Below are 25471 nucleotides of genomic sequence, written 5' to 3'. Positions count from 1 at the left end.
GTATCAATGTCTGAGTAGGGACTCCAGAATCCCAGTCTTTAGGAGAGGGGGATGGAGTGGGGCGGGCAGAGGAAGCTGGAGAACAACTGGAAAGTTGAAACCCAAGTTTGGTGACCTTGCCTTACGTACTGGTGGCAGGGAACGGGATTCTGGCGGGACATGTCACATTGCTTGGAGCCTTCGAGAGGGTTTGGGGATGTGAGGACCACGAGAGAAACAAAGAATCAGGGCTGCGAATGGAAAATGGATGTCCTTGTCCCCCATCCTAACAGCAAGTGCTGCTTATTGGTCACCGGCAAACAGTCCTTTTACACTCGGGCACATAGACTGGGAGATGCCAGCCCAAGACCAGAGTCAGAATTCTGGGTGCCAGGGCTCCACATCAGCCGTTCTTCCTGGGACCACGTGACCTCCCCTGGCTTCCACTCCGGCAGCCAACATGCAGCTCTGCCCAGCCCTCCTGTACTCCGCCTCGTAAGATGATGCTGTTACCCTAAACCTGGAGGCAGATGCTGCCCAGGCCCCAGCAGCAGCTCCTGGGTGGCGCTGAACCCACAATCGTTGGCTGACCCAAGATTACAGCGCACTTGTATCCATTAGCCACTCTTGCCTGACTCCAAAAGACATCACCAAACAAAGGGCAGATGACAGTGTAAGGCTGGGAGCATACAAGCTGCCCACTGATCACCTGGGTTTGACACATTTAAATAGCCTCCTTGCTTACCTTTCTTTCATCCACTCCACCCTCACAACCCTTCCTGGTCCACGACCCACATTGGAAACATCACTGGGAAAATATGAGTAGCAGTGAAACTGGATTTTAATTCCCCCTTTGTGTTTTGTTTTTGCAGGCGTGCAGCCTGACCTTGAACAGTGACTTTTATCACCCCTTCAAATTCTTCCTCTGCTCTGCATAAAGCCTCCTTTCCAATATGCCATTCTCACCCTCATGAACCATCAATGGCTCCTGTGGTCTCTGGGATACACTTTAAACCCCTCAGCCAGGCCTTCAAGTCTCTCCATGATTCCACCTCTTTCTGCTGATCTTTGCAGGCTAATCTCCCATCACCTACCCTGGCTCTTCCTTTGCCCCCACCCCAACCCATCTCTGTGCCTTTGCAAATGTTGCCCCCCAGCCTGGGGGTGATCACTCTACTTGCTACATTTCATTCAAATCTTAGCCAGATTTGCCACCCATCAGGGAGTCTAGCCAAAACCATCTCCGATCCTGAATACCCAGTTCTGGGCTCAGGGCCTGCCTTTGGCAGGCCTCCGCAACTGTTACTTTCTGTGGTCCGCTATCACACTCGGCCTGCCCTGCCATAGTTGACCACATATTTGTGTCTCTTGCTGCTGCCTTGGAGGGCAAAAATCAGGTCTTATTATTTGTAGCCCTCACCATCCAAATGTTTAACACATAGTCAGTGTCTCACAAACATTGTTGAACTGAGTTGATACCTATCCTAAAGGGGGAAGAAAAGTCATTGTCTGTTGCCTTCCTGGGCATGTAAGACACAGTACAGAACTGGTTATCCCAGGCAACAAACATCAGCTTCAAAGACAAGGTACTAAAGCAGTATTAAGCACAATCCATAAAGGTTAATGATCTATCAACATTGGTCTGTTAACACTGTTATCTTGCCTTTTAGCTCAAGGCTGCCTAGAGAAGCAGGAAGTGCAGTTCTAAGAGGTAATCACTGGATGGAGAAATGCCACGGATCCTATGGGGATTATTGAGCCTGCCAAATGAACCCCCAAGAGGAAACAAGGAATGATAATTCCAGCTTTCCAACGTAGAGGGGCTTGGGTGTGGGGGTGTCAGGATTTTAGCAGACTGGCTCTCTCAATTATTAGACTTTCAAGGTATGTGATACTTGGATTACCAGCCTCAAAATCACCTGTGCTGCCAGTTAAGAATGCAGACTCTTTTTTTTTTTTTTTTTTTTGGCTGCACCACTTGGCTTGTGAGATCTTAGTTCCTGGACCAGGGATCCAACCTGTCCCCCCGATACTGAGAGTGTGGAGTCTTCACGCCTGGACCACCAGGGAAGCCCCAAGAATGCAGATGCTTGGGCCTGGTCCCAGTCCCACTCAATCTGAGGTTGGGGTGTGGGAATCTGCATTTTAAATAAATCCCCTAAGGGATCCTTACTCTCATTAAAGTTTATACAACTTCACCTGCTAGTCTCAGAAGTATACAGTCAGCCTAAGGGGAGACAGCTGTGTATGCAGCCAGCCGGCAGCAGCCCCATTTCTGAGAATTCCTGCTTCTTGAAGATGTATGTGTATGAGGACCCAAAGAGTCTATTGACCCCAAGGAAGTTAGCCAATGACTCAAGCTTGGTTAGTCGACTATACGGGAGAGGATGGAGGAGAGGTGAGCAAGTCTGTCTCTGAAATAAGCACCTCCCCCCTCCACCCCCCTAGTTTTCCCAGAGGGCATTGGTGTACAGGAAAATACAACACAAAACACCCAGATTGTCTGTCTGTCCTTTGATAAGTGATGCAGTCACCTCTTGTCAAATGAAAAGGGATTTTTCTTCCTTTAAGGGCTCATCACTCCTACTCTTTCTTATTCTTCCCCTTCTCTTAATTTCTCAGTTCCTTTGAGGGGAAAAAAAAAAGCAGCAGAACCAGAATCAAATTAGTTTCCAGAGTGGACCCAGTACAAACACATCAAGCACGCCTTCCCTGGAGAGGCACAGACACTCAGAAAGCAGACGTGAGCTCCTTACAGGTGAGTGACAAAGCGTGACACCCGGGGCTGGCTCTCCATGCCACGTGAAGGTGACATGAAGGTTATCACAAGTACAGAATCAAGAGGGAGGTGGGTAGAGACCAGGCCTGCACAAGAGGTGAGGGAAGACTAGATCTAGAGGTTTCCAGCCTTTCAGTGGACTTGGAAAGTAGGGGCAGAATCTCTGCCTGGCTTTAGCTCTGAAGAATGTGGCCACCCTTGGTCACTGCCTGGGAAAGCCCAGGTACCGTCCGCAAGGATGATGAAGGCTTTCCAAGTCTGGTTGGGCTAAACCAGGCAGAGGCTGAACTCTGTCCTGCCTGCCTAGAATATCACTTTCATCCCCCTACTCCCACCCTCATCATTTGAAATTTCCAGGACCAAGGTAATCTACCCTTCGTCTGAGGCAAAGGCTTTTTCGAGATGCTCATCTACAGAGTTTGCAGATTAAAAAAAAAAAGACGACTTGAAAGGCAAGTTTTAGAATTAAGGATAGAATCACTGTCAGTACGTTTTGAGCAGCTGTGAATAGAGGAAAGGGGTCTCCTTCAAGGTGGGCTCACTCCTTCTTGGTGTGTTCCAGGACGCGGTAGGGAACTCCAGAGGCATTTCTGGAGCCATGTTCTTCTTGCATGACGGGCAGTGTGGCGGGAGCGTAGATCTCAGAAATGTTGTCGTTGTTTTCCAGGGCCCCGTAGGAAAAAGAAGCTTTGAGGTCAGGCTGGACGGTCATCCCCTTGTCATGCATGTTTTGCATACCTGAAACAAAATCCATCCCCCCAAATCATTATGTGATCCAGGAGCCAAAGGAGGCTGGGTCTATCCCATCATGGACTAACTATGGTGCTCAGGAGCTGATTGTGTGCACTGTCAATTTCCTGAATGCTTTAGATTGAAAAAAAGAACACCCATACACACTAGAAATACTACAGTTGCTAAGCAACAGGGATGAATCTTCAGGAAATATGCACACAGGCCAGCCACTGTCAAGAGGAACCATTGGTTGGCTTCGAAGGAGGTGAGACTGTCTGGGTCAGAGGGGAACCAGCACTGTGCTTTGAACGTGGTAGATGCCAACACTTTACTGCTGATTTAGATCAGGATCTGGAAAAATGTACTGTTAAGAGGATAACTTTTGTGTCACAGATACGTGATACACAGATATCATGATGCTCAGAGGGAGAGTTTTGACATTATCATCCCTGATCCAAATACGGGGTTAGGTGTGATTTTGCTTATTACTACTGGGCACATTGATATTGAATTTCTACTTATATTTGAGGGCAAATATCTTAGTTGTTAATTCCTTTAAATGTATTCTATAATTCCCCTAGTCAGGTGGGACCTGGCCTCCTCTGAGGCCAATTCTTTCTCCTGGGAGGGAATTAAGACACTTTAAATTCTCTTGCCCTTTGGTTGAGTAATAAACATCCTGAATGCAAATTACTTCCCATGAAACTATGATGATAATAACAGCTGACATCTGACTGGTTCCTATGCCTGATGCACTGGGCTAAGTGCTTTAAACAGTAACAATAAGAGCAATAATGTTACTGGCATTGTATAAAGGGGCTGAGCATTTAGTTGGTGGCAGACGTCATAAAGTTATAACATTATAAAGTTTTCTCTCATTTGATTCTCACAACTATTGATTTAGGAAAATGAGGCAGTTGGAGGTTAAGGAGATTGCCTGAGGTCACAAGCTAGTAAGTGACAGTTCTAGGGTTCAGATTCAGTGGTTTAAATTCTGAAGCCTACGCTCTTAACCAGAATGCTGTCTGGGTTCCCTACAGACCTCAGTCCCCCCAAATCCTGGGACAGAAATATGCTACTATCCTCCTTTTATGGGTAAGAACACAGAGATTCAGAGAGGTGAAGTAACTTGCCCAAGGACACACAGCTAATGAGAGATACAGCTGGGATCTGACACCAAAGCCCTTGCTCTTTACCTATTCTACAAACAGCCTGGGAAGTCCTGGTCTGTGGGAGGCCCTTTGCCTTCACACTGCATAAGCCCTGGCTGATGAGAATTTGAAGGGTACAGTTTAAAAATGTGTGGTTTGGATTTTGGGGAGGAAATTGGAGGAGATGAGGGGATGCCTATTTCTCAGGGAAGGGAGTTGGCTTCACAGGCAGAGTTTAGCTTTGTCAATGCTCTCCAGCCCAAACGCACCAGGAATGCACCTACAGTCTAACAAATTTGGGTTTCTTGACTCATGGCAGTGAAGATGTACATCATGGGGAACTGTTTCAGTAAGTGGGTATCAAAAAGGAACTATTACAGGATCAGCGTTGTGAAGGGTGATGTTAGGAGGGTTTTAGGAAGCAGGGCTTTGCTTTGGATTAGATGTTGTCAGGAAGTGGGGCTAATTCTATAAATGGGGATCTTAATGATTGTTATCTGGAAGGAAAGAAGACGAGATAGAGACTAAAACTGTGACTGGTAAAGAAGCAGGAGTCATTCATGTTAGGTGGATGGTTGGTCTTTATCGTTCAGACAATGTTCGTGTTTTGTCTGTGTTTGGACGGGACAGTGGTGTGGTCCTGTTTGTGTTTTGATCCAACACGGTCACAGAACATCCTCATCTGATGTTCTGTGAAATGCTCTATGTTCAACCAGGAGCCCCAAGGCCCGACCGTGAGAGCCAGGCCAGCTCCTTGCTGTCAGGGACTGTTTTTCTCCTTCTCATTTTCTAGAAGTCTTGCAGGTTCTGGAATTATTTAAAGCCTCTCACAACTGTGACATAGACTGAATCTCTGGAACTTGAATTCCTCTGGAATGGTGGCTACTGGTTGGTTGTAAAGATGTCAGTCTAGTGAGACCAAAAGCCAGGAAGGTCCTGATGCTGACCAGGGAAACCAAGCAGCTGGAAAGGAAACTCTGTTCAAGGGTTTTCTTCTTGTTCTACCTGGCATCGGGTCAAACAAAGGTTTGGAATTTTCAAAGTTTTTTTTTTTTTTTTAAGCAAAAGTAAAGTGAAATTGAACCAGGCATCTACCATACCCCAAACACTGTGCAATGGACCTTTAATGTACTATCCCACTGAGATACAGGAGATGGGATTTGAATCCAGGTCATCTGAACTCCAAGCCCATGCTCCACCTCATAGTACAGAGCCCAGGCCTACTCAGTCCTGACATGCCATGGCAGGAGGGCAGGGTCTCCTTTCTCCAACATTTAACTTCCCACAGGTCATGAGGCACATAGAGAAAGCGAGAGCCACATCCACAAACAGATCACAGAATGTGGATATCTAAGATTACCTTAGGTTACCTTCTATCTTCTACCAGAAAACACATCTGGCATATATGTATATGCAAATACTTATACAGATGTATACACATACATGGTTTGTAAACACACAAACACACATGTACATACACATACTTACACACACACACACACACACACACACAGAGTTGACACCTCACCTATCTGGAATTCAGCTATCCAGCGCCCTCATCTATCCGGAACACAGCCGAGAAACAAGGAAGTAAGCAAAAAAGGCATCTGAGCAGCCAGATTAGATGTTTCAAAGGTCCATGCACCAAAGCTCATGCATTTAACTCCTAGGAGAAATCTTAAGGCCCCAACTCAGAGCTTATTTATTTTAATTTTATACGGGATTTGAACAACTTGGGTCAAATGAGAAGATTGACACAGAGCTGCTATTAACAGGCAGGCTGGTAACAGCAAGAACAACAGACAACAGCTTAATAGCAAGAGATGAGGAAATAATATAAAAAGTGGACACATAAATCCTGGGCCAATTAGATCAGGGGCACCTCGGTCAGCCCTGAGAACATGCCTGCCTCTCGAGTGCTTTATTAAGTAGGATTCTACACCATCACTGCAATTGTATTTTGTTCACGAGACTGTCTTAATGGAGGGTGGGAGATTATGTTTTGGAGAGAGTTCCATCTTCTATATCAAAAATAAAAATTAAATTTGAGTTAAAGTGTGAAAGCTAGTGATCACTTGCATCCCGAATTTAGGCCAGCAAATCTAGACGGGGCTGGGCCAACATCGTAACCTTCTCACCTGAATCCCCTGAGGCTGGAAAGAACTGTCCAGTTTTCCACAAGCCCCACCACTCCCTTTGTGCAGTATTCGGCTGATTCGTACGCGTGCTTCTCGGTGTGAACCCTGAGCTCCCTGGGGTATTAGGCTTTCCACAACAATCTACTTCCATGTGACTCTGAGGAATGAAGTTATGGTATTTGAATTTCAATCATCCTGTTTTCCTTCCCCTCTCTGATCATTCCATTCCACTGAGATGAATGGATTTTTCCTTTTGTAGACAGGAAGTCGCGTGCTGTGGGTCATAATTATACCCGGTGTGGATCAGGATGGTCTTTAAAAGATCCCCAGTAGACGTGACAACTGACAAGATGTGCTCAAAACCAATCGAGGTGCCTTAGCCATTGCCTCCTCTTTTGCAAACTGAGATTAAACAAAAAAACTAAAAACAAAAAAGAGAGAGAGACAGTCACACCATAATAGCACAGCACATCTTCCCTGTAACCAAACCCAGAGGCTGGTTGTCTCTTTTTAAATAGGAAGTAGCAGCCATTCTATGCGGATGGGCTGGCCAGCTAGACACATGGGATGTGACATTACCTGGCATGGCATCCATGGATATATAGGGCTCGAAGGGAATGGCCTTCTTCCTATTCCGTGTGATTAAGAAGACGCCCAGGAACGCGATGAGGCACCTGGTGAACACACATGAGGGAGGAAGAGAAGCAAGGCCAGAGTGAGGCCGGAGGGATGCATTCAAACACAGGTAACGGGGGAAGGGGAAAGGTGGGTTGCAGGCTGCAGAGGAGGATTCACTGCTGAACGGCCCCGAGAGGCGGCCAGGCCTGCCTGGGATCCGCAGAGAGCAAGTGGGAGGTGAATACTAACAGGCCGTGTGGCCCACATAAGCCTCAATCAGAACAAACCAGGTTCTCTTGGGCCAATTCTTCACCTCCACTTACCCTGCATCTCAGTCCTCTGCCTTTAAAAGTTTTTTTTTTTTTTTAAATTAAAAAGTTCTTTATAGCCTAAATTCAACCAGTATAGGAACAGAGAAAGTAAAAACTGGAAAGTCCCTGTACAAACCCCAGGCAGCAACATAGGTGTATATTCTTCCAGAGTCTCCAGTCTTTTTGTTTTGTTTTGTTCTTTTCTCCAAGAATTTAGATAAACAAGCACACTTTCTACAAACTGAGGTATAATTTACATGACACAAAATGCACAGTCCCAAAATGTGGAGCTCAGTGAATCTGACCTGTGCACACACTCATGGGATCACCACCCAGGTCAACAGAGGAGTCATTTCTATCCTCCCTACCCCAGCGTAATTTATTTAACTTGTATTTTACTGATGGGCATTTAGGTTGCTTTCAATTATGTGCTTATACCATCAATTTTAAAATGAATAAACACCCTTATACATCTGTCTTTATGTCCCATTTCAATTACTTTTCCGAGATAAATGATTAGAAATGGAAAGCTGCAACAAGAGGCATGCTCACTTAAACATTTCACTAATTGAGAGAGCAGCATTGACATATATAGGCTACCACCATGTGTAAAATAAATAGCTGGTGGGAAGCCGTTGTGTAGCACAGGGAGCTCAGCTCAATGCTCTGTGATGACCTAGAGGGGTGGAATGGCGGTGGTGGTGGAAGGGAGGCTCAAGAGGAAGGGATTTATGTATAGTTATAGCTGATTCACACTGTTGTACAACAGCAACTAACACATACTGTAAAGCAATTATCCTCCAACTGAAAATTTAAAAAAAAAAAGCGTTGCTGATATTGCCAAATTGTCCTCCCACATCAAAGAACTTCTCACACTGTGGCAGGGAGCTGCTCTCCTCCTCTCACAAAGTGTGACATTACTCATCCTGTTAGATTTTGCAAAATCATGGCTTCTTGTGTGGCGTCTTGGGGCTTCCCTGGTGGCTCAGATGGTAAAGCGTCTGCCTGCAATGTGGGAGACCTGGGTTCGATCCCTGGGTCGGGAAGATTCCCTGGAGAGGAAATGGCAGCCCGCTCCAGTACTCTTGCCTAGAAAATCCAATGGACGGAGGAGCCTGGCAGGCTACAGTCCACAGGGTCGCAGAGTCAGACACGACTGAGCGACTTCACTTTTCTGTGTAGCTTCAATCTGTATTTCTTTTTATTAAAATTCTTTTTCAATATGCATTTCTTTGATCAGAGGTGAGGATGAGAGTCTTTTCACGGGTCAAAATGTGATGTGTTCGAAATGACAAGGAGATGAAAGCCCAAAAGAGAAGCAAGGAAAAATAAAACCCTTTAGGGGGCAAAATGCTCACCTCTGGGGACAAAGCTTCCACTGCCAGCTGCTCCTCTGGCTCGAAGGGACTGGCTTAGAGGCTGGAGCAGGGGTGTGGGGAGAGAGGCAAACTGCCTGCAATATGGGGGCGGGGGGGTGCAGGACAGGACTCACCCCAGTGCAAACATGCAGACGTGCAGCACGTCCTGCCCGAGGAAGTCCAGGTAGAAGACGGCGCCTGAGCAGCAAACAGTGGAAAATACAAGTGAGCTCTTTTCAAATCACCTACTGGCCAGTCTGCCTAGGATTTGGTGGCCTCCCCTCCCTGCAGGAAACCAAAGGGACCCAACATACCAGGACTACACCTGCTAAGGTATTGAAAGCGAAAGTGAAGTCACTCAGTCGTGTCCAACTCTTAGTGACCCCATGGACTGCAGCCTACCGGGCTCCATCCATAGCATTTTCCAGGCAAGAGTATTGGAGGGGGTTGCCATTGCCTTTGGGAGAATAGATTGTCCTTTCCTCCCCTACCGCCCCTCTTACCTCCACCTTTTTTTCTTTTTCTTTTGAAACAGTATTATTAACAGATGTAAAGAAGCAGCAGAGTTCCCTGCATACCCTTCACCCGGCATCCTCCAGTGACATGACACTATGAGCTAAAAACCTTACTTAGCAGTCTTTATGCAACTCTTCTCCCTCATCTTGCTCAAGATGGAAAACCAAGGCTTTGTGGTTAAGCCTTTGGAGCTTTGGTTAAGCCTTTGGAGCTTTCCGACCTCACACGGTTGGCAGATGTCATGCCCTGTGGTGTGGAAGTGCCAAGGGCCTGCTGCCCCCACCCTGCAGCCGGCGTCAGTCTGGACTCATCGCACCACTCCGCACCCCCCAACCCCCTGACCCTACTTGCCTCTTGCTGCACCCAGAGCTCCCGCTTGACTCCCAGCTCAACCACAGTGTTCATATTCCTTTCAACCTTGCCTGGACTGACGTCACTGACCATGACTGAAACTTCCATGCGATCCACATGAAGTCAGCTTTCTGGCTGCTTTGGGTCAAACCCTACTCCGTCCCTGGTCCCGCTCACGACACAGGCTTGGCGGGCTGTATGCCCTCTTATCCTGATCTCTGTAAGCAAGGCTGGGCACCACTTGAACATACTGCAGGGCAAAGCAGATGGCTGTGCCGCTGGGCCTTCCCCAAAGGGAGCCACACTGGCTCTCACTGGCCTTTTTACTCCAAAATGTTAGTCACCACTGCTTCTTACAAACAACGAACTCTGATGTGTCTATAGCCTCTGAAGCCACCTCAGAAAGAAAAAGAAACAAAAATATGGAGGTGAAATAGAAGAAAAGGGGAGTGCAATAATGAAAATCACTATTGAGCACTTGTTATATATATATATAATCGTGTGTGTGTGTGTGTGTGTGTGTATATAAATGATCTCTAAAAATTATATAGAAGAAATATGTGGTCACTTGGCCAGTGGAGGCTGTGTAATTAGCAGATGATGGTAAAAACTGTTAATAAAACCTGGCACAAGCAGTACAAAGTACAGTCCAAAGTACATTTGGACTATACATATTTCAATTCTGGTCCAAATATGACTATACTTATTTCAATTCTAGGCTTCCCTGGTGGCTTAGACAGTAAAGAATCTGCCTGCAATGCAGGAGCCTTGGGTTCAATCCCTGGGTCTGGAAGATCCCCTGGAGAAGAGAATGGCTATCCAGTCCAGTATTCTTACCTGGAGAATTCCATGGACAGAGAAGAGCCTATCAGGCTACAGTCCATGGGGTCGCAAAGAGTCGGTTGTGAGTGAGCAACTAACATGTTCATATTTCAATTCTAGGAGGAAAGTTATTACTCCCATTTTACAAATGTGGAACTGAGGCTCAGAGAGGTGAAGTGATTCTCCCAGAGCCACACAGCTCTGTGTCTGTGCTGTGGTGAAAACCCAGGTCTCTCTTTTCCCATGAGACCATCTACAACTGTGACAGGCAGAACAGCTCAGCAGAATTGGCCTTCTGACGGAGGTGGTGCTCCCGCCCCCGACCCCAGGGTAACGAACCTGCTGTCAAGGTGGAAGACAGAAATCTGGCGCCTGTACCCTCACCTGCTGTGATGGCCACCGTGGTAGACAGAATGTAGCCCACACTGGCGATCAGAGAGGAGTCGTACATCTGTGAGGCTTGACCTAAAAACCTTCAACACAAAAGACTCTAGTCAGTGGGCTGTGGGGGGATGTCGGAGGGCAGAGGAGAAAGCCAGTGACTGCAGGCTTGGTGTGAAGAACGAACAAGGCACGAAGGGGCATTCTGCGGGTTTAGAAAGATGCCAGCCTTGTGTGCCTCCCGGGCTGGGGTCCACACTTAGCTCCCATTCCTCCCCTAGACACACAGCCTGCAGCTCACCCCCTTCTCCTTCCAGCACCTCTGCCCACATGGTTCTCATCACTGCAATGCCCTTCTCCTCGCCTCTGTGTGACCCGCATTCCCAACCCACTAAAAAGCCCTTCCTGATCCCTTAAACATGCCAAGAAACTCTTGGAGAACTTTCATTAACTGCCTTGTGCTGTCATTATTTTTTTTAAACAGATTTTCTTCTTAATTCAACAGCCACTGAGATAAATATAGGAAAAAGGAGAGAGGAAATTAGAGTCATTCCCCATCTCTCCATCTACAAAAAACTCTCTGTCATTTAGTATATTCTTTGTCCATTATCTGCAGGGGACAACAGAGGATGAGATGATTCAATGGCATCACCGACTCAATGGACATGAGTTTGAGCAAGCTCTGGGAGTTGGTGATGGACAGAGCAAGCTCTGGCATGCTGTGGTCCATGGGATCGCAAAGAGTCGGACACGACTAAGTGACTGAATTGTAACTGTACTGCATAGCCTTGTGGTTATTATTGCAAAGTTGCTTACACCAAAACACACTTCCTACCCAACTGTAATCATCTGTTTACCCAGCTGTCCCCTGACCAGGGCTGTGAGCACCTTGAGTTCAGTGACTACTGCTCACATCTCTGTGTGCAGAAGGCCCAGCACAGGCCTAGTACACAGCAGGCCTCAGTGAATGTGTGCTGAGTGCCTGAGTGAGAAGCCTCCCGGTCATCTCTGTAACCCACGGAGGACACAGCACAGAGCCTTGCACTGGGCAGAGGCTCAGGGATGATGACCAGAATCACCGTAGGAGGACTAAGCATAGTCATGACTTGATCAAAAAGTTCACTCGGGTTTTTCTGTAACACCTTAATAATTGGCATAATAATAGTAACAAAAATCATAAAAGAAGCTACGGTTTGGCTTCCGAGGTGGCGCAGTGGTAAAGAATCCACCTGCAAAGCAGGGATGCAGGAGATGTGGGTTTGATCCCTGGGTCGGGATGATTTTCTGGAGTAGGACATGGCACCCTACTCCAATATTCTTGCCTGGAAGATTCCATGGACAGAGGAGCCTGGCGTGCTGCAGTCTATGGAGTCACAAAGAGCTGGTCAAGACTGAATGAGCACGCATGCACGTGGTTATTCTCATCTGCAGATGAGGACTCTCTGTCTTAGAGAAGCTTAGAGGAGGGGGCTTAGGGCAGAGGGGTGAGCGGCGAGGGAAGGGGAAGGAGTCAGACGGCTAGGTTCACTCAGCTCCACCACTTTCTGGACGCTTGCATTTTCTTACATGCAAAATGAGGATGACGTCATTGTTGTGGGGGCCAAATGAATTCAAGCTCGTGGGACGGCAGTGAGAGCAGAGCACCTGGGCGGCAGCGGTCACCCCTACGGTCCCCCGAGGCGCTGTGGGGGGACAGTGAGCCCCAGCAGCTGGAGTCTGGGGCCTGGCCTGCCACACACACCATACTGAGTCCTGACTGTCCACCCTCCGTACCCACGCGGATCCGTCCTATACCCACCCAGGATCTCTGCTGGTCACCAATCTCAGACGTGAACGAGGCCCAGGCCTCCTACCCTCAGGACTCCTGCTTTTGAGGGAGAGACCGTCATCTTGCTCTTCTACTTGGACAGATTTCTTGAGGACAAGAAATAACCACTGCCTGCTCTTTCTTGGACGACAAACAAATGCCTCATGGGGATGGCACAGCTCCTTCTAGAGAGCCCTGAAACGGGCACCTGTCTCGGTCCAGGTGGGAAGGGAGGCTGACTCTGATCGTGTGGTTCTTACATTTTTGAGGCAGAGAGAGAAAAACACATCCACTCGAGGCTTTTCAAGTGGCACAAAAGGCCCTCCATATGATAACTCAGCAAATGAGCGACCCTTCTCGCTCCATGGTGGATGCCAAACCCTGGTGACAGGCTGCCTGTGAACATTCTCCCTTCCCTACAACTTCAAAAACAACTACGATTGGACCCAGAAGCTGGAAGAGACCTTTGTGGGGAGGCCCAGGGGAAAAAAGACTCTGCAACTCACGCGGCTTGATAGATGGCAGTCGCCACCATGCACACAAACATCACGTAGAAAATGGGGTAGTCGAGCTGCAGGTTCCCCTGTATGGACAAGACCAGCATCCCGGCCACAGCCTTCACCGTCACCACAGTCATGGAGCCTGCGGAAGGTTAACAAGGACATGTAGGAACCTCAGGGCAGAGCCCAGCCAGTGATTTACACAGGAGAAGGTCTTCTGTGCTCTCCTGTGGAAGCTAGGCAAGCAAAACCCCAACAGGCATTTCCAAATGTCCCTTCTGAACTCAACCAAAAAAGGGCAGTGAGTTCACATGGAACCCTAGAGTGGTAGCGCCGTGTCTGGAACATGATCTCAAGGCAATCTCAGGGAAAATGTGATGTGTAAAGAGCCTTTTTGGTCTTTTTAAAAATTTTTATTTTTATGTATTTATTTGGCTGCCCAGGTTTTAGATGCCTGCATGTATGATCTAGTTCCCTGACCAGAGATCAAACCCGGGTCCCTAGCACTGGGAGCGTGGAGTCTTAGCCACTGGAATGCCAGGGAAGTCCCTTTTCGGTCTTTTTAAATGCTTACCCAGTCATATTTTTAAAAACATCTCCTTAGACTAGAGGTTTTAGAATGCACACCCCTACGCATATGTATATACTTTTCAAATATATATGTTTATTTATTTTAAAATTAGAGTCAAGTTAACTCTGGGCTTTTATAGTATGTATATTATAAAACATATGCAGGAAACATATGTCCTTCACTTAAAAGGTGAAGATAAAAATGAATACCGGTTTGAATACCTTTTCTTCCCATACGCCCAGTGGACTGTCTTGCTGGCCTCACTGTAGAGACCACGGCTTTACCCAGAAATGACCTCTCACTCTAAACTATTGGATCCCCCTGCCATAGCAGGAGTCAAAAGAAGCTCTCAAGCATGGCACAACTAAAGGTCCTTGTTTTGGCTGCAACGCTCTGCTTTCCTGTTTTCTCAGCTTCTGCACATTTTGCCTTCTCCTGCCAACAGCCCATCAGACACAGTGACTTTTGGTGGCCCCTCAGCTACTTAGGCCGCAGTTTTCAAATGTCAGCAGCCAGTTTAAATAAGCGCTTCCTCCAGACTGCCCTTGTTAGTGAGGAGGGGACAGAAGGGAACTGGCCAACGTGCCTCAGAACTCTCTGGTCTTCTGATTCACCAGGAGAGAAGGTTTGGGACCATGATCTTCCAACCCACTTTGCAAACAAAATCATCAAGGAATGGGCCCCTGAGTCATGCTACAACAGGAATGAATCCTCTAAACACGGTGACAAATGGCCACAGGGTGTATGATTCCACTTCTATAATATGTCCAGAAAGGCAAATCCATGAGACAGTAAGTACATTAGTGACTGGCCATGGGCCTCCCTGGTGGCTCAGATGGTAAAGAGTCTGCCTGTAGTGCAGGAGACCCAGGTTCGATTCCTGGGTCGGGAAGATCCCCTGGAGAAGGAAATGGCAACCCACTCCAGTAATCTTGCCTGGAGAATTTCATGGATAGAGAGGAGCCTGGCATGCTACAGTCCATGGGGTCGCAAAGAGTCGGACACGACTGAGCGACTTCACTTTCTACTTCCGCTTCCATGGGCTGGGAGGATGGGAAAATGAGGAGTGACTGCCAGTGGGCATGGTGTTTCTTTTGGGGGGCTACAAAAACATTCTAAAATTCGATTATGATGATGGTTACAGCCTTTGTGAATATACTAAAAAGCACTGAATTATATACACTTTAAACAGGTGAACTTTATGGTATGCAAATAAGATCTCTATAAAGCTGTTTAAGGGCCTCCTAGGTGGCCACTAGTGGTAGAGAAGCCGTCTGCCAATGCAGGATACAGAAGAGATGTGGGTTTCATCCCTGGGTTGGAAAGATCCCTTGGAGGAGGGTATTGCAACCCACTCCAGTATTCTTGCCTGGAGAATTCCATGGACAGAGGAGCCTGGTGGGCTACAGTCCATGGGCAAAGAGTCGGACACAACTGAAGCGATTTAGCATGCACAAAGCTGTTAAAAAAGAAATAGTGGAACCCTATTGAACAATGACAGGGATCTGCATGGTCTATGGCCTGCTGCTAGAGTGGACATGCTTTCCGAAGGACACCGGGGATCAGTGCTCACCTTGTTTAACCCCCTTCCCGGCCCTGATATCTGGGTGTTCTCTGAGGCCTATGTTTAGGGGACTGTGTGGCTGACACACAGTCCCTAGGAGGCAGTGGTGGGGCGGCACCCACTTTTCCCTCTCCAGGAGGAAGGGGTGCTTCTCACGGCTCTTCTTAGCAGCTCTAACTCTATGCGGGCTGAGAGCCTTGCCCCAGTCTGATTTAGGAGCCATTTCCCCCTCTGTACCCACTGTGCCTCTAAAAGGAAAAAAAGAGAGAGAGAGAGAAATCGAAATCAATTCTTGCCTTTAAATCCAGAATTAAGTCTTCACCTTTGACAGGTCTTACAAGCATCCTTAGGGACTCCGCTGTTGGAGCCCGCTTCACCCCTGACTTCTCTGAATTACTTTCCAGTTGCCCCCTCCACCCTTACTCTGCTTTCTTCTTTGTCACTGTTAATTGTCACTGCTCAAACTTAACACTATTTATATATTTGTCAACTCACTTACTGTCATCTTCCTCCCTTCAGAATAACAGCAGCCTGAGCGGAGGGGTGTCTGTCTGGCTCATTGCTCTAGCTAGTTTGCAGCACCTCTCCTGGCACTTAGGAGACTTGGTATTTGAGCAAGAACTCTGAACACTGAACCCTAACGAAGAAACCAACGAGGCCCATAGATAGCCAGTGGGAATTTGCTATATGACTCAGGGAACTCAAACTAGGGCTCTGTGACCACCTAGAAGGGTGGGATGGAGGTTCAAGAGGGAGGGGACAGATGTATACCTATGGCTGATACATGCTGATACATGGCAGACACCAACACAATATTGTAAAGCAACTATCCTCCAATTAAAAAAAAATAAATTGAAAAAAAAAAAAAAGAAAGAAACTAACAAGGTCTGTGTCCAGATAGCAGGAACCCAGCCTTTGCAGCCTCTGATGCAGAGGGACTAGCCTGAGCTGGCCTCCAGCAGCTCCTGGGTCCAGCGGCCCGCAGCTCGGTAAACAAAACCCATTATTTTCTTTTGGTGCTACTTAAAGAAAAAGAAAAGAAAGTGAAGTGGCTCAGTCGTGTCCAGGTCTTTGGGACCCCATGGACTGTAGCTTACCAGGCTCCACCTTCCATGGGATTTTCCAGGCAAGAGTACTGGAGTGGGTTGCTATTTCCTTCTCCAGGGGATCTTCTTGGCCCAGGGATCGAACCCGGGTCTCCCGCATTGTAGGCAGATGCTTTACTGTCTGAGCCACCAGGGAAGTGGCAAAACCCAACCACCCAAACCCTCCCTTACCGAGTAAGGCCACCAAGAGGAGAATCACCACGATGTTGTTGGCGTTCCTCTCCTTGTAGAAGTACAGCAGCAGGCAGAAGAGAATGATCTCCACGAGCTGTGGAGAACAGCAAGAGAGGAGGTCAGCGGGGGGCCACGGGCGAGACCAGGAGACCCTGGTGGGCTGGGCTGGAGTTTATGCTGCGGACCACACCAGCCGCAGGCCCTCCGTGTGGAAAGAGAATCGAAACATTTCCCAGACCACTGTTAGATATCCTGCAGGGAAGCAGGGAACGCTGAGTCCCTCTAACCCCCACCCTGTGGGGGGAGTCCACCTCGTTGGGGGGCTCTGAGGGTGCTGTGCCAGCCTCACATCCACCTTGTCCTGGACGGTCAAGGTTCACCAGGCTGGGCTGGTGTCCCCCTTCACTGCTCCATGGTAATGCCCACTGAAACTGGGGAGCCAGTCACAGAGGGAGACACTTGTCTGCTGAGAAGATCTCTTCGGTAAAGTATGTAGTCTATATATACCAGTTGCCCACTAACCAGGCCACTACTGTGTACCGCTTGGCAGAGTCGAAAGGAGAGGACATCTGGAGTCAGGGAGGCCCGGTTCTGAGCTTGGACCTCCTTCTAAACTAGCCGGGTGACCTTGTGCAGGTCATTTAAGTTCTCTGAACCTCAGTTACTGCCTCTGTGAAATGGGGGTAATGACAATAATTCCTAACTCACAGGGCCATAATCACAGCTTATGCTTAACAAGCTCATGAATCTGCCAGGCTCTCTTCTAACCATGTTATCTTTACTCACTCAACTCATTAAATCAGCACCATAATTCCAGGAAGCAGATACTATTGCAATCCCAAGCTAGCAAATGGGATTTGAACCGAAACAGTTTGGCTCCAGGACACATGAGCTTTCCCACTAGGCTATGCTGCCTGCAGATGGGGGCCCTGTGCCTTGTGTTCAGAAGATGCTCCCCAGGTTCAATCCCTGGGTCTGGAAGATTCCTGGAGAAGGGAATGGCTACCTGCTCCAGTATTCTTGCCCAGAGAATTCCATGGACAGAGGAGCCTGGTGGGCTACAGTCCATGGGGTTGCAAAGAATCCTACCAGAAAATGGAACATTAGAGAACTCTGAAGTTTGAGAAGTTCCCCGCCCTTGCAGCAACAACTTGTCCTTTCTACTCCTTAAAAAGGTCCAGACATTGGCAATACTCTTCCAAGGAGTGAAGCAAGCCCAGTGTCCAGCAAAACTAAAACAACAGCTCAGGTCCATCTGTCTGCCTTGACCTCCCACTGAAGTTTGTTTACCATAAAAACCAATACAGAAACATTAATCGGCATTTTAAAAAGAAAACCATTTTTTAAAATTCCTCATAATTATGAGACCACAAAACACAGTGGCTTTCATTTTCCTGTGTCTTCCTGTCTTTGTCACAGTGAATACCTGTTTTATCTACTTGTTATCACCGTCCAAGCCCAATTTTGTGCTGGGACACTTTTAGTTACCTAAACAATTTTCATGTTTTATGAAGTTGACATAATTATCTTTCACTGCTGCGAATACACCATCAAGCAGATGCAGTTATTCCTCAGTATTTCCAACTGATGAGCGCGGATTCTGGCTGGGGTAGGGGTGGGGCCAACTTCCCCACCATTTCCATGATGCTTGAATGCATCCCGGGAGAGCGCTTGGCATCCTAGTGCAGGCTGACTGTGCACGTGCTGCTGCGTCCTGGTAGACCACGAGTTTTGTGAGTACGTCTCATTTAGCTTTTATATCCACAGTGTCTGGCACAAAGCAGACACTCATTTATTGAATTTGATTTGGCCAAATTCCTCCAGCTGCCTCGCAGTCATGATGGAGGAAGATGAACTGAATGGGTCACTGAGCATCAGTCACGGGCCAGGTGGTTCCCACACCATCTGTGTCTCTCCCGACAACCACTGCGGGTCCAGGGGTCCGCCAGTTTACAGAGAAGCAGGCAGAACGCGTGGCCAAGGGCCTTGGCAATGGCTGCACAGTAAGGAATGGACTCGAGCCCAGGACTGTAAAGAGAAGTCTGTGTTCTGGAGTCAAGCTTTTCCTGAAAAGGTGGGCCTCTGGCTCTGCCTGGCAGACACTTTTTTAGGCCCACCAGGTCAATGCTGGGGCCAGTGGCGGTTGGGAGACAACACAGCCCCAACCTTGGGGAAACCTAAGTCCTCTGATTTGTGCGGAATCTGAGCGGAAAGGACGTTTGGGGCCTCTGCAGCGGGCCCGGGCGGCTGAGGCAAGACCAAACAGTGAACGCCGTGGTCAGCAGGCTGCGGTGACACGTGAGGCCAGGCAGACAGGCTTCGGGTCCAGCTCTGCCCTCGGGGGACTCTGGGCAACCTCCTCAACCCTAAGATCCAGTTTTCTAGTCCATAAAGTGGGGAGAAAAACGCCTGTGTTATAGGACTGTTGAGGGAATCCGAGAAGTGATGAAACAAATTTTCACATCCTGAGGTCTGGGGAAGTCATTCTGGTTTATACATGGTTTAACTCAAGTTTTATGCTAACTGAAACAGCTTGTTACACACACTGTATGTCTGTTTTAATTATGAAAGAAAAGGGAACATTGACCAGAAGTAAAGAATGTTTATGTTAAAAAAAGTTAAATGCTTTCCTTTCTGCTACCCCTTTGATGATAAGATTCCCTCCCCAGGTACCAAGGACGAACTGACTTGCTGTGTACATGCTGATCTGTTTTTTTTAACTTGAAAGAACATATCTTTGACTTGTTTAATGTTCTTTGACCCGACAAGATACAAAATTGTGCTGAAAACCAGGCTTCCCCAGAGGAGATCTTCAGAGCGACCTGAGAGGCTGTCTCCTGGGCTATGGTCCATAGTCTAGCGCATATAAAACTCTTGGTTTATTGATTATTTTTGGTGACAGATAATATATTTAAAAACATTTAACATGGTGCCACGCATGGAGCAGGAATATACAAGTAGCTTTATCAAATACCTTCGATGTCTTCCTTGATTAGTCTACTCGTAGACCCAACCAGGATGTAACTGGAGCAGAAGACTGAGCTCCGGTTGGGGGTTTAGGAAATAAAGTTCCCATTGTCTCTCATTTTTCTATCAGCTTCTATCAACTGTGTGATACTGGGCAAAAAGAAATAACTGCTTACAATTTTAACTTTTTTTCCTTACCTTAACTGTTTTAAATGCTCAGTGTAGCGATATGTAAAGACAAAGACAAAATAAAAACATAAGCATAATTCCATCTCCCAGAGACAACTACTGATGGAGTTTCTGTTTTCCTGTCCAGTATTTTACAGATATGGTATAGACCTACAAATACCTCTAAAAAATCAAGCTGTCATATTATACATGCAGTTTTAGACATTACTCAGGACACAGTGGGGAAAAAAGAAAATACTTGACCAGGAACTACATACTCCTGCGAGCATGGTGTTCAGTGCTGTGAGATACATCATGATTCCCATGAACCCCATCTTGCTGGGAATTCAGGTTTTCGGTTTCTAGGACTCCATCCCCACACCCACCATCTCAGGTGGAAGGACTGGAATTTCTCGTACCATGTACAGGAGAAAAGGCCAGCTCACGAGGTGCCTGATGATGTTATCGCCTGTCATCTTCTCATGACTGTTGGGTGCAAATGTCACCAGCAAGTAGGTACCCACGATGGCCAGACCGCAGCCAACGAAGGATAAGATGTAGCGCCCTGCAGGGAGAAGGAAGTGTCACGCGGCTCACTGCAGGCACTGGCCAGGCCAGCACGTGCCTCTGGGGCAACACATGAAGGCCTGCTGTTGTCTGAATTTTTGGTTTTTCTTTAGTTAAAAAAAAAAAAAAGAATATCTCCATGAATGTCATTTAAAAAAATAACATTTAACATGAAAAAAAATTTTAATGAGGTATAGCATGCATAACAAAAAAGTGCTTGATGAATTTTTACAAACTGAACTCACCTATGTAACCAGCACCCAGGTGGAGAAAAGGAATGTTAGCAGGACCCCCAAATCCTCACTTGTGTCCCCTTCCCATCAGTAGACTCCACCCCCAGGGTAACACTTTGACTTCTACCAGCACTGATCGTTTGCCTGGGTTTGTACTTTATGTTGATGGAATCATACATTATGTTTTCTCGTGTTTGTGTTCTTCCAAGATTATGTTTGTGAGGTTCATCTGTATCCTGGTCTGTGGTGATAGTTCCTTCATTCTCACTGCTGTATGGTGGATGAAGAAATGGTCTATGTGTGAATAGGACACAATTTATCATTTCTACTGTTGATGGGCATTTAAGTAGTCTCCTGTCTTGGGTTATAACAAATCATGTTGCTATGAACGTTCCTGTGCATGTCATTTGGAAAATAAATGCATGTACTTCTGTTGGGTATAAAACTAGGAGTGGAATTCCTGGGTCACAGGACATGCAGATGTCCAGTTTAGTAGTTACTGTCATGGTTTTCCAAAGTAGCTGTACCCCAACTTCCACTCCCACCAGTAGAGTATGAGTAAAACCACATATTTTTTCTTCTTCATTTTAGTTGTTTTGGTATTGCGCTCTGGTTTAACGTGTATTTTACAAGGAACATTCTAAAGGTAGATGGGCGAGATTAAAAAAAAAAAAAAAATATATATATATATATATATATAACCCTCAAAAGCAAACCTTCAGAGCCTACGTTTTCCAAATGACAGGCACAGAAATTTTCATGGCAACATGATCTGTTATAATCCAAGACTGGAGACTACTTAAATGCCGTCAACAGTAGAAATGATAAATTGTGTCCTATTCACATGTAGACCAACACAGAGCAGTGAGACTGAAGGAGCTACCACCACAGGCCAGGATACAGAAGAATCTCACAAACACAATCTTGCATGAACACAGACAATTGAAAAAAAACTGTCTCATCCTCTCCCAGTTGGCTATTTGAACTACTCCCAAGGGGACTATCTAAATACTATCAACACTACTCCACAGACTTGTCAGAGACTGTCGGTGGCCCAGAGGCATGCTCCTGGGTGAAGGTCCAGAGTCTCCTGACTCTTCCCCAGGGTCCTGTCACACTCTGGTTGAACCCTCTGGGGTTGCTGAAAAGCTTCTGAGGTTGAGGGAGCCCAGCTCCAGGCAAGCTGAAAAGGGCTATGACTTCTGAGCTGCGCATATGTTGACTGCAGGCCTCTGGATTTTCCTGTGATAGAATTAACTATACCTGTTCCATTCTACCCAGAGAAGGCGATGGCACCCCACTCCAGTACTCTTGCCTGGAAAATCCCATGGACGGAGGAGCCTGGTAGGCTGCAGTCCACGGGGTCACAAAGAGTCGGGCACGACTGAGCGACTTCACTTTCAGTTTTCACTTTCATGCACTGGAGAAGGAAATGGCAACCCACTCCATTGTTCTTGCCTGGAGAATCCCAGGGATGGGGGAGCCTGGTGGGCTGCCGTCTATGGGGTCGCACAGAGTCGGACACGACTGAAGCGACTTAGCAGCAGCAGCAGCAGCAGTTCCATTCTACCATATCTAGGAAATGTGATACCACATTAAATGTCCTTTATTTTTGACACTTACTCCTTGGAAGGAAAGTGATGACCAACCTAGATAGCATATTAAAAAGCAGAGAGATTACTTTGCCAACAAAGGTCCTTCTAGTCAAGGCTATGGTTTTTCCAGTGGTCATGTATGGATGTGAGAGTTGGACTGTGAAGAAAGCTGAGCGCTGAAGAATTGATGCTTTTGAACTGTGGTGTTGGAGAAGACTCTTGAGAGTCCCTTGGACTGCAAGGAGGTCCAACCAATCCATTCTAAAGGAGATCAGTCCTGGGTATTCATTGGAAGGACTGATGTTAAAGCTGAAACTCTAATACTTTGGACACCTGATACGAACAGTTGACTCATTGGAAAAGACCCTGATGCTGGGAGGGATTGGGGGCAGGAGGAGAAGGGGACGACAGAGGATGAGATGGCTGGATGGCATCACTGACTCAATGGACATGAGTTTGAGTGAACTCCGGGAGTTGGTGATGGACAGGAAGGCCTAGTGTGCTGCGATTCATGTGGTCGCAAATAGTCGGACATGACTGAGTGACTGAACTGAACTGATTTTCATTCTAGGCCTCAAAAGGTGTTTAAAAAAAAAAACCTAGTTATTAAATCGCTCAGCAAATGAAGCAGCCATGGTTAAACTCAACAGGGTAAGTTCTGTGCAAGCCTATCTCTTTAAGTTCTCTGCAGGCAGGGACAGGTCTTACTCAACAATATGCCTGCATTGTCCAGCAAAGGACTAGCACTGGGTGAATCTTTGCTGAATTTAATGGAACTTTAAGCAGGGTGGCTACACACAATTGTGCAGGTTGCTCACTGCACAAGGGTGGCGAGGAGGGCTAAAATCTAGCCCAAGCTCTGCTCACCAAGGCAGATGCCCACAGATGGCCAGAGGGGCATCTTTTTCCAATTCACATAGGGTGTGCTGCTCATTCCAGGACCACCTAGAATGACCCTGGAAGAGACAGAAACCTTTACACTGGTCTCTGAATCAGCCCAGCCCCATCCCTCTCCTTCGCAGAATTACTACAAATCATTCTGAGTCTTTGCAGCATGGTTTATTTGCTGAATAGTTCAGTTCAGTCACTAAGTTGTGTCTGACTCTTTGCGAACCCATGGACTGCAGCACGCCAGGCCTCCCTGTCCATCACCAACTGCCAGAGTTTACTCAAACTCATGTCCATTGAGTCGGTGATGCCATCCAACCATCTCATCCTCTGTCATCCCCTTCTCCTCCTGCCTTCAATCTTTCCCAGCATCAGGGTCTTTTCCAGTGAGTCAGTTCTTCACGTCAGGTGGCCAAAGTATTGGAATTTTAGCTTCAACATCAGTCCTTCCAATGAACACCCAAGACTGATTCCTTTAGGATGGACTGGTTGGATCTCCTTGCAGTCCAAGGGACTCTCAAGAGTCTTCTCCAACACCACAGTTCAAAAGCATCAGTTCTTTGGCACTCAGCTTTCTTTATAGCCCAACTCTCACATCCATACGTGACCACTGGAAAACCACAGCCTCGACTAGACTTGCTGAACAGTAGCTCTGCTCTTTCCAGAGTAAGACTTTTCTTTTTCCACCTTCTCTTCCCATCTTGCTTACTCTTCACCAATGATTCAGAACAGTGGTTCTCAAACCTGACTGTGTGTCTGCAGCATCTTGGGAACTTCTTCTCCCTAATGTTTTGTATTTAGAAACTTTCAGACCCACAGACAAGTTGAAAGAGTTGTACAGAAAGCACCCATAGTCCCACACCAAGATTCTAAATTGACATTTTCTTATACTTGCTTTATTGGCTATCGATCCATTTTCTTCATCTCTCCACTCATTCTTCAAGCCAGGTTATTTTTGGATATATTTCAAAGCAAGTTGCAGGCAAATATACTTCATCCTGGGGAGCTTTGTAAGAATGCAAATGCCTAGGGCCCTCAGCCCAGATTCAAAGTCTCTGGGAATACAGCCTGGATCCACCATTATGTCACTTCTTAGCGTGGCTTGTAAGGTCCTACATCATCCAATCCTCATGCATCCTTGCTCTCATGTCCTCCTTCCTCCTGTACTCATAGCCTTATAGCTATGCTGGCCTTACTAATACCAGATACACCAAACTCATCCCTGCCTCAGGGCCTCTGCAGCTGCCGCCTCCTCTGCATGGAACACTGACCACAGACCTTGGCAACGGCAGTCTCTTCAGTATTACTTGGGTCTGGGCCCCACCTCTTCAGAGAGTCTATTCCTGATCAGTCTAGGAAAAGTATCCCCATGTTCCCAGTGCCCCACCAAAAAGCACTGTTTCCTCTGAAGCACTCACTAAGATCCAGAATTATCTTGTTGATTTAGTCATATAGTCAAACATGTATACAGATGTATACATATATATACAGGGCTTTTCCAGTTGACTCAGCACTAAAGAACTGTTTGCAATGCAAGAGCCTCAGGTTTGATCCCAGGGCTGGGGAGATCCCCTGGAGAAGGGCATGGCAACGCACTCCAGTATTCTTGCTTGGAGAATCCCATGGACTGAGGAGCCTGGTGGGCTACAGTCCACAGGGTCCAAGAGTTGGACACGACTGACATGACTCAGCATGTCTGCACACACATACATATATAATATATACATTAGATTGTAACCTCCATCTGTCCTACTGCTATATCCTCAGCACCCACAGCAGAGGGTGGAACTTAGTAGGTAACTTCTTCCCCACCCCTTGGGTTTCTATGTGGAGGAGCCTCCAACGGACCCACACTTCTGCTTCTTGCCCCATTGGTTCACATTTCTCAACTGAATGGAGATAGTCTATAAAAAGAATTTAAACACTCGGGTTTTGTTCTTTTTTCTCCCTTCTCTGCCACAGGATATGTATGTACGGCAGTAATTCTGGATAAGTGTTCCATTCTATAAACTGAAATATTTCCTTGGGAGACTGGCCTAAGGTCTAGGTGGGGACTGGGGTGTACTGGAGGAGAATGTAAACAAGTTCATGTGGCTGCATGTTCTAATCTAACTTTCGTTAGTAATAAGGCATAACTTCTGATCTCCTGTTTGGCTTCCTTGTTTATTTCCCATTGCTTTAAAACTCAAGGAAAG

General features: G+C 47.0%; 1 protein-coding gene across 2 annotated transcripts in view; it reads right to left on the bottom strand.

Moving 5' to 3' along the window:
* Positions 1-111: 111 nt before the first annotated feature.
* Positions 112-25471, bottom strand: part of NIPAL3 (NIPA like domain containing 3) — a 73672-nt gene continuing 48312 nt past the window's right edge. For both annotated transcript variants that reach the window (XM_040229634.1, XM_040229635.1), the window contains 7 exons: positions 20413-20558; positions 16856-16952; positions 13450-13585; positions 11140-11228; positions 9201-9264; positions 7359-7453; positions 112-3496 (listed from right to left, as the gene is read on the bottom strand). In XM_040229634.1, coding sequence (XP_040085568.1) covers positions 3297-3496; positions 7359-7453; positions 9201-9264; positions 11140-11228; positions 13450-13585; positions 16856-16952; positions 20413-20558 — 827 coding nt within the window. In that variant the 3' untranslated portion in view covers positions 112-3296. The remainder of the gene's footprint in view (positions 3497-7358; positions 7454-9200; positions 9265-11139; positions 11229-13449; positions 13586-16855; positions 16953-20412; positions 20559-25471) is intronic.

The sequence above is a fragment of the Oryx dammah genome, unplaced genomic scaffold, assembly GCF_014754425.2.
Source record: "Oryx dammah isolate SB20612 unplaced genomic scaffold, SCBI_Odam_1.1 HiC_scaffold_27, whole genome shotgun sequence".
Taxonomy (NCBI): Eukaryota; Metazoa; Chordata; class Mammalia; order Artiodactyla; family Bovidae; genus Oryx; species Oryx dammah.
The sequence above is the reverse complement of the archived record's forward strand: the minus strand, read 5'-3'. Positions and strand labels throughout refer to the sequence as shown.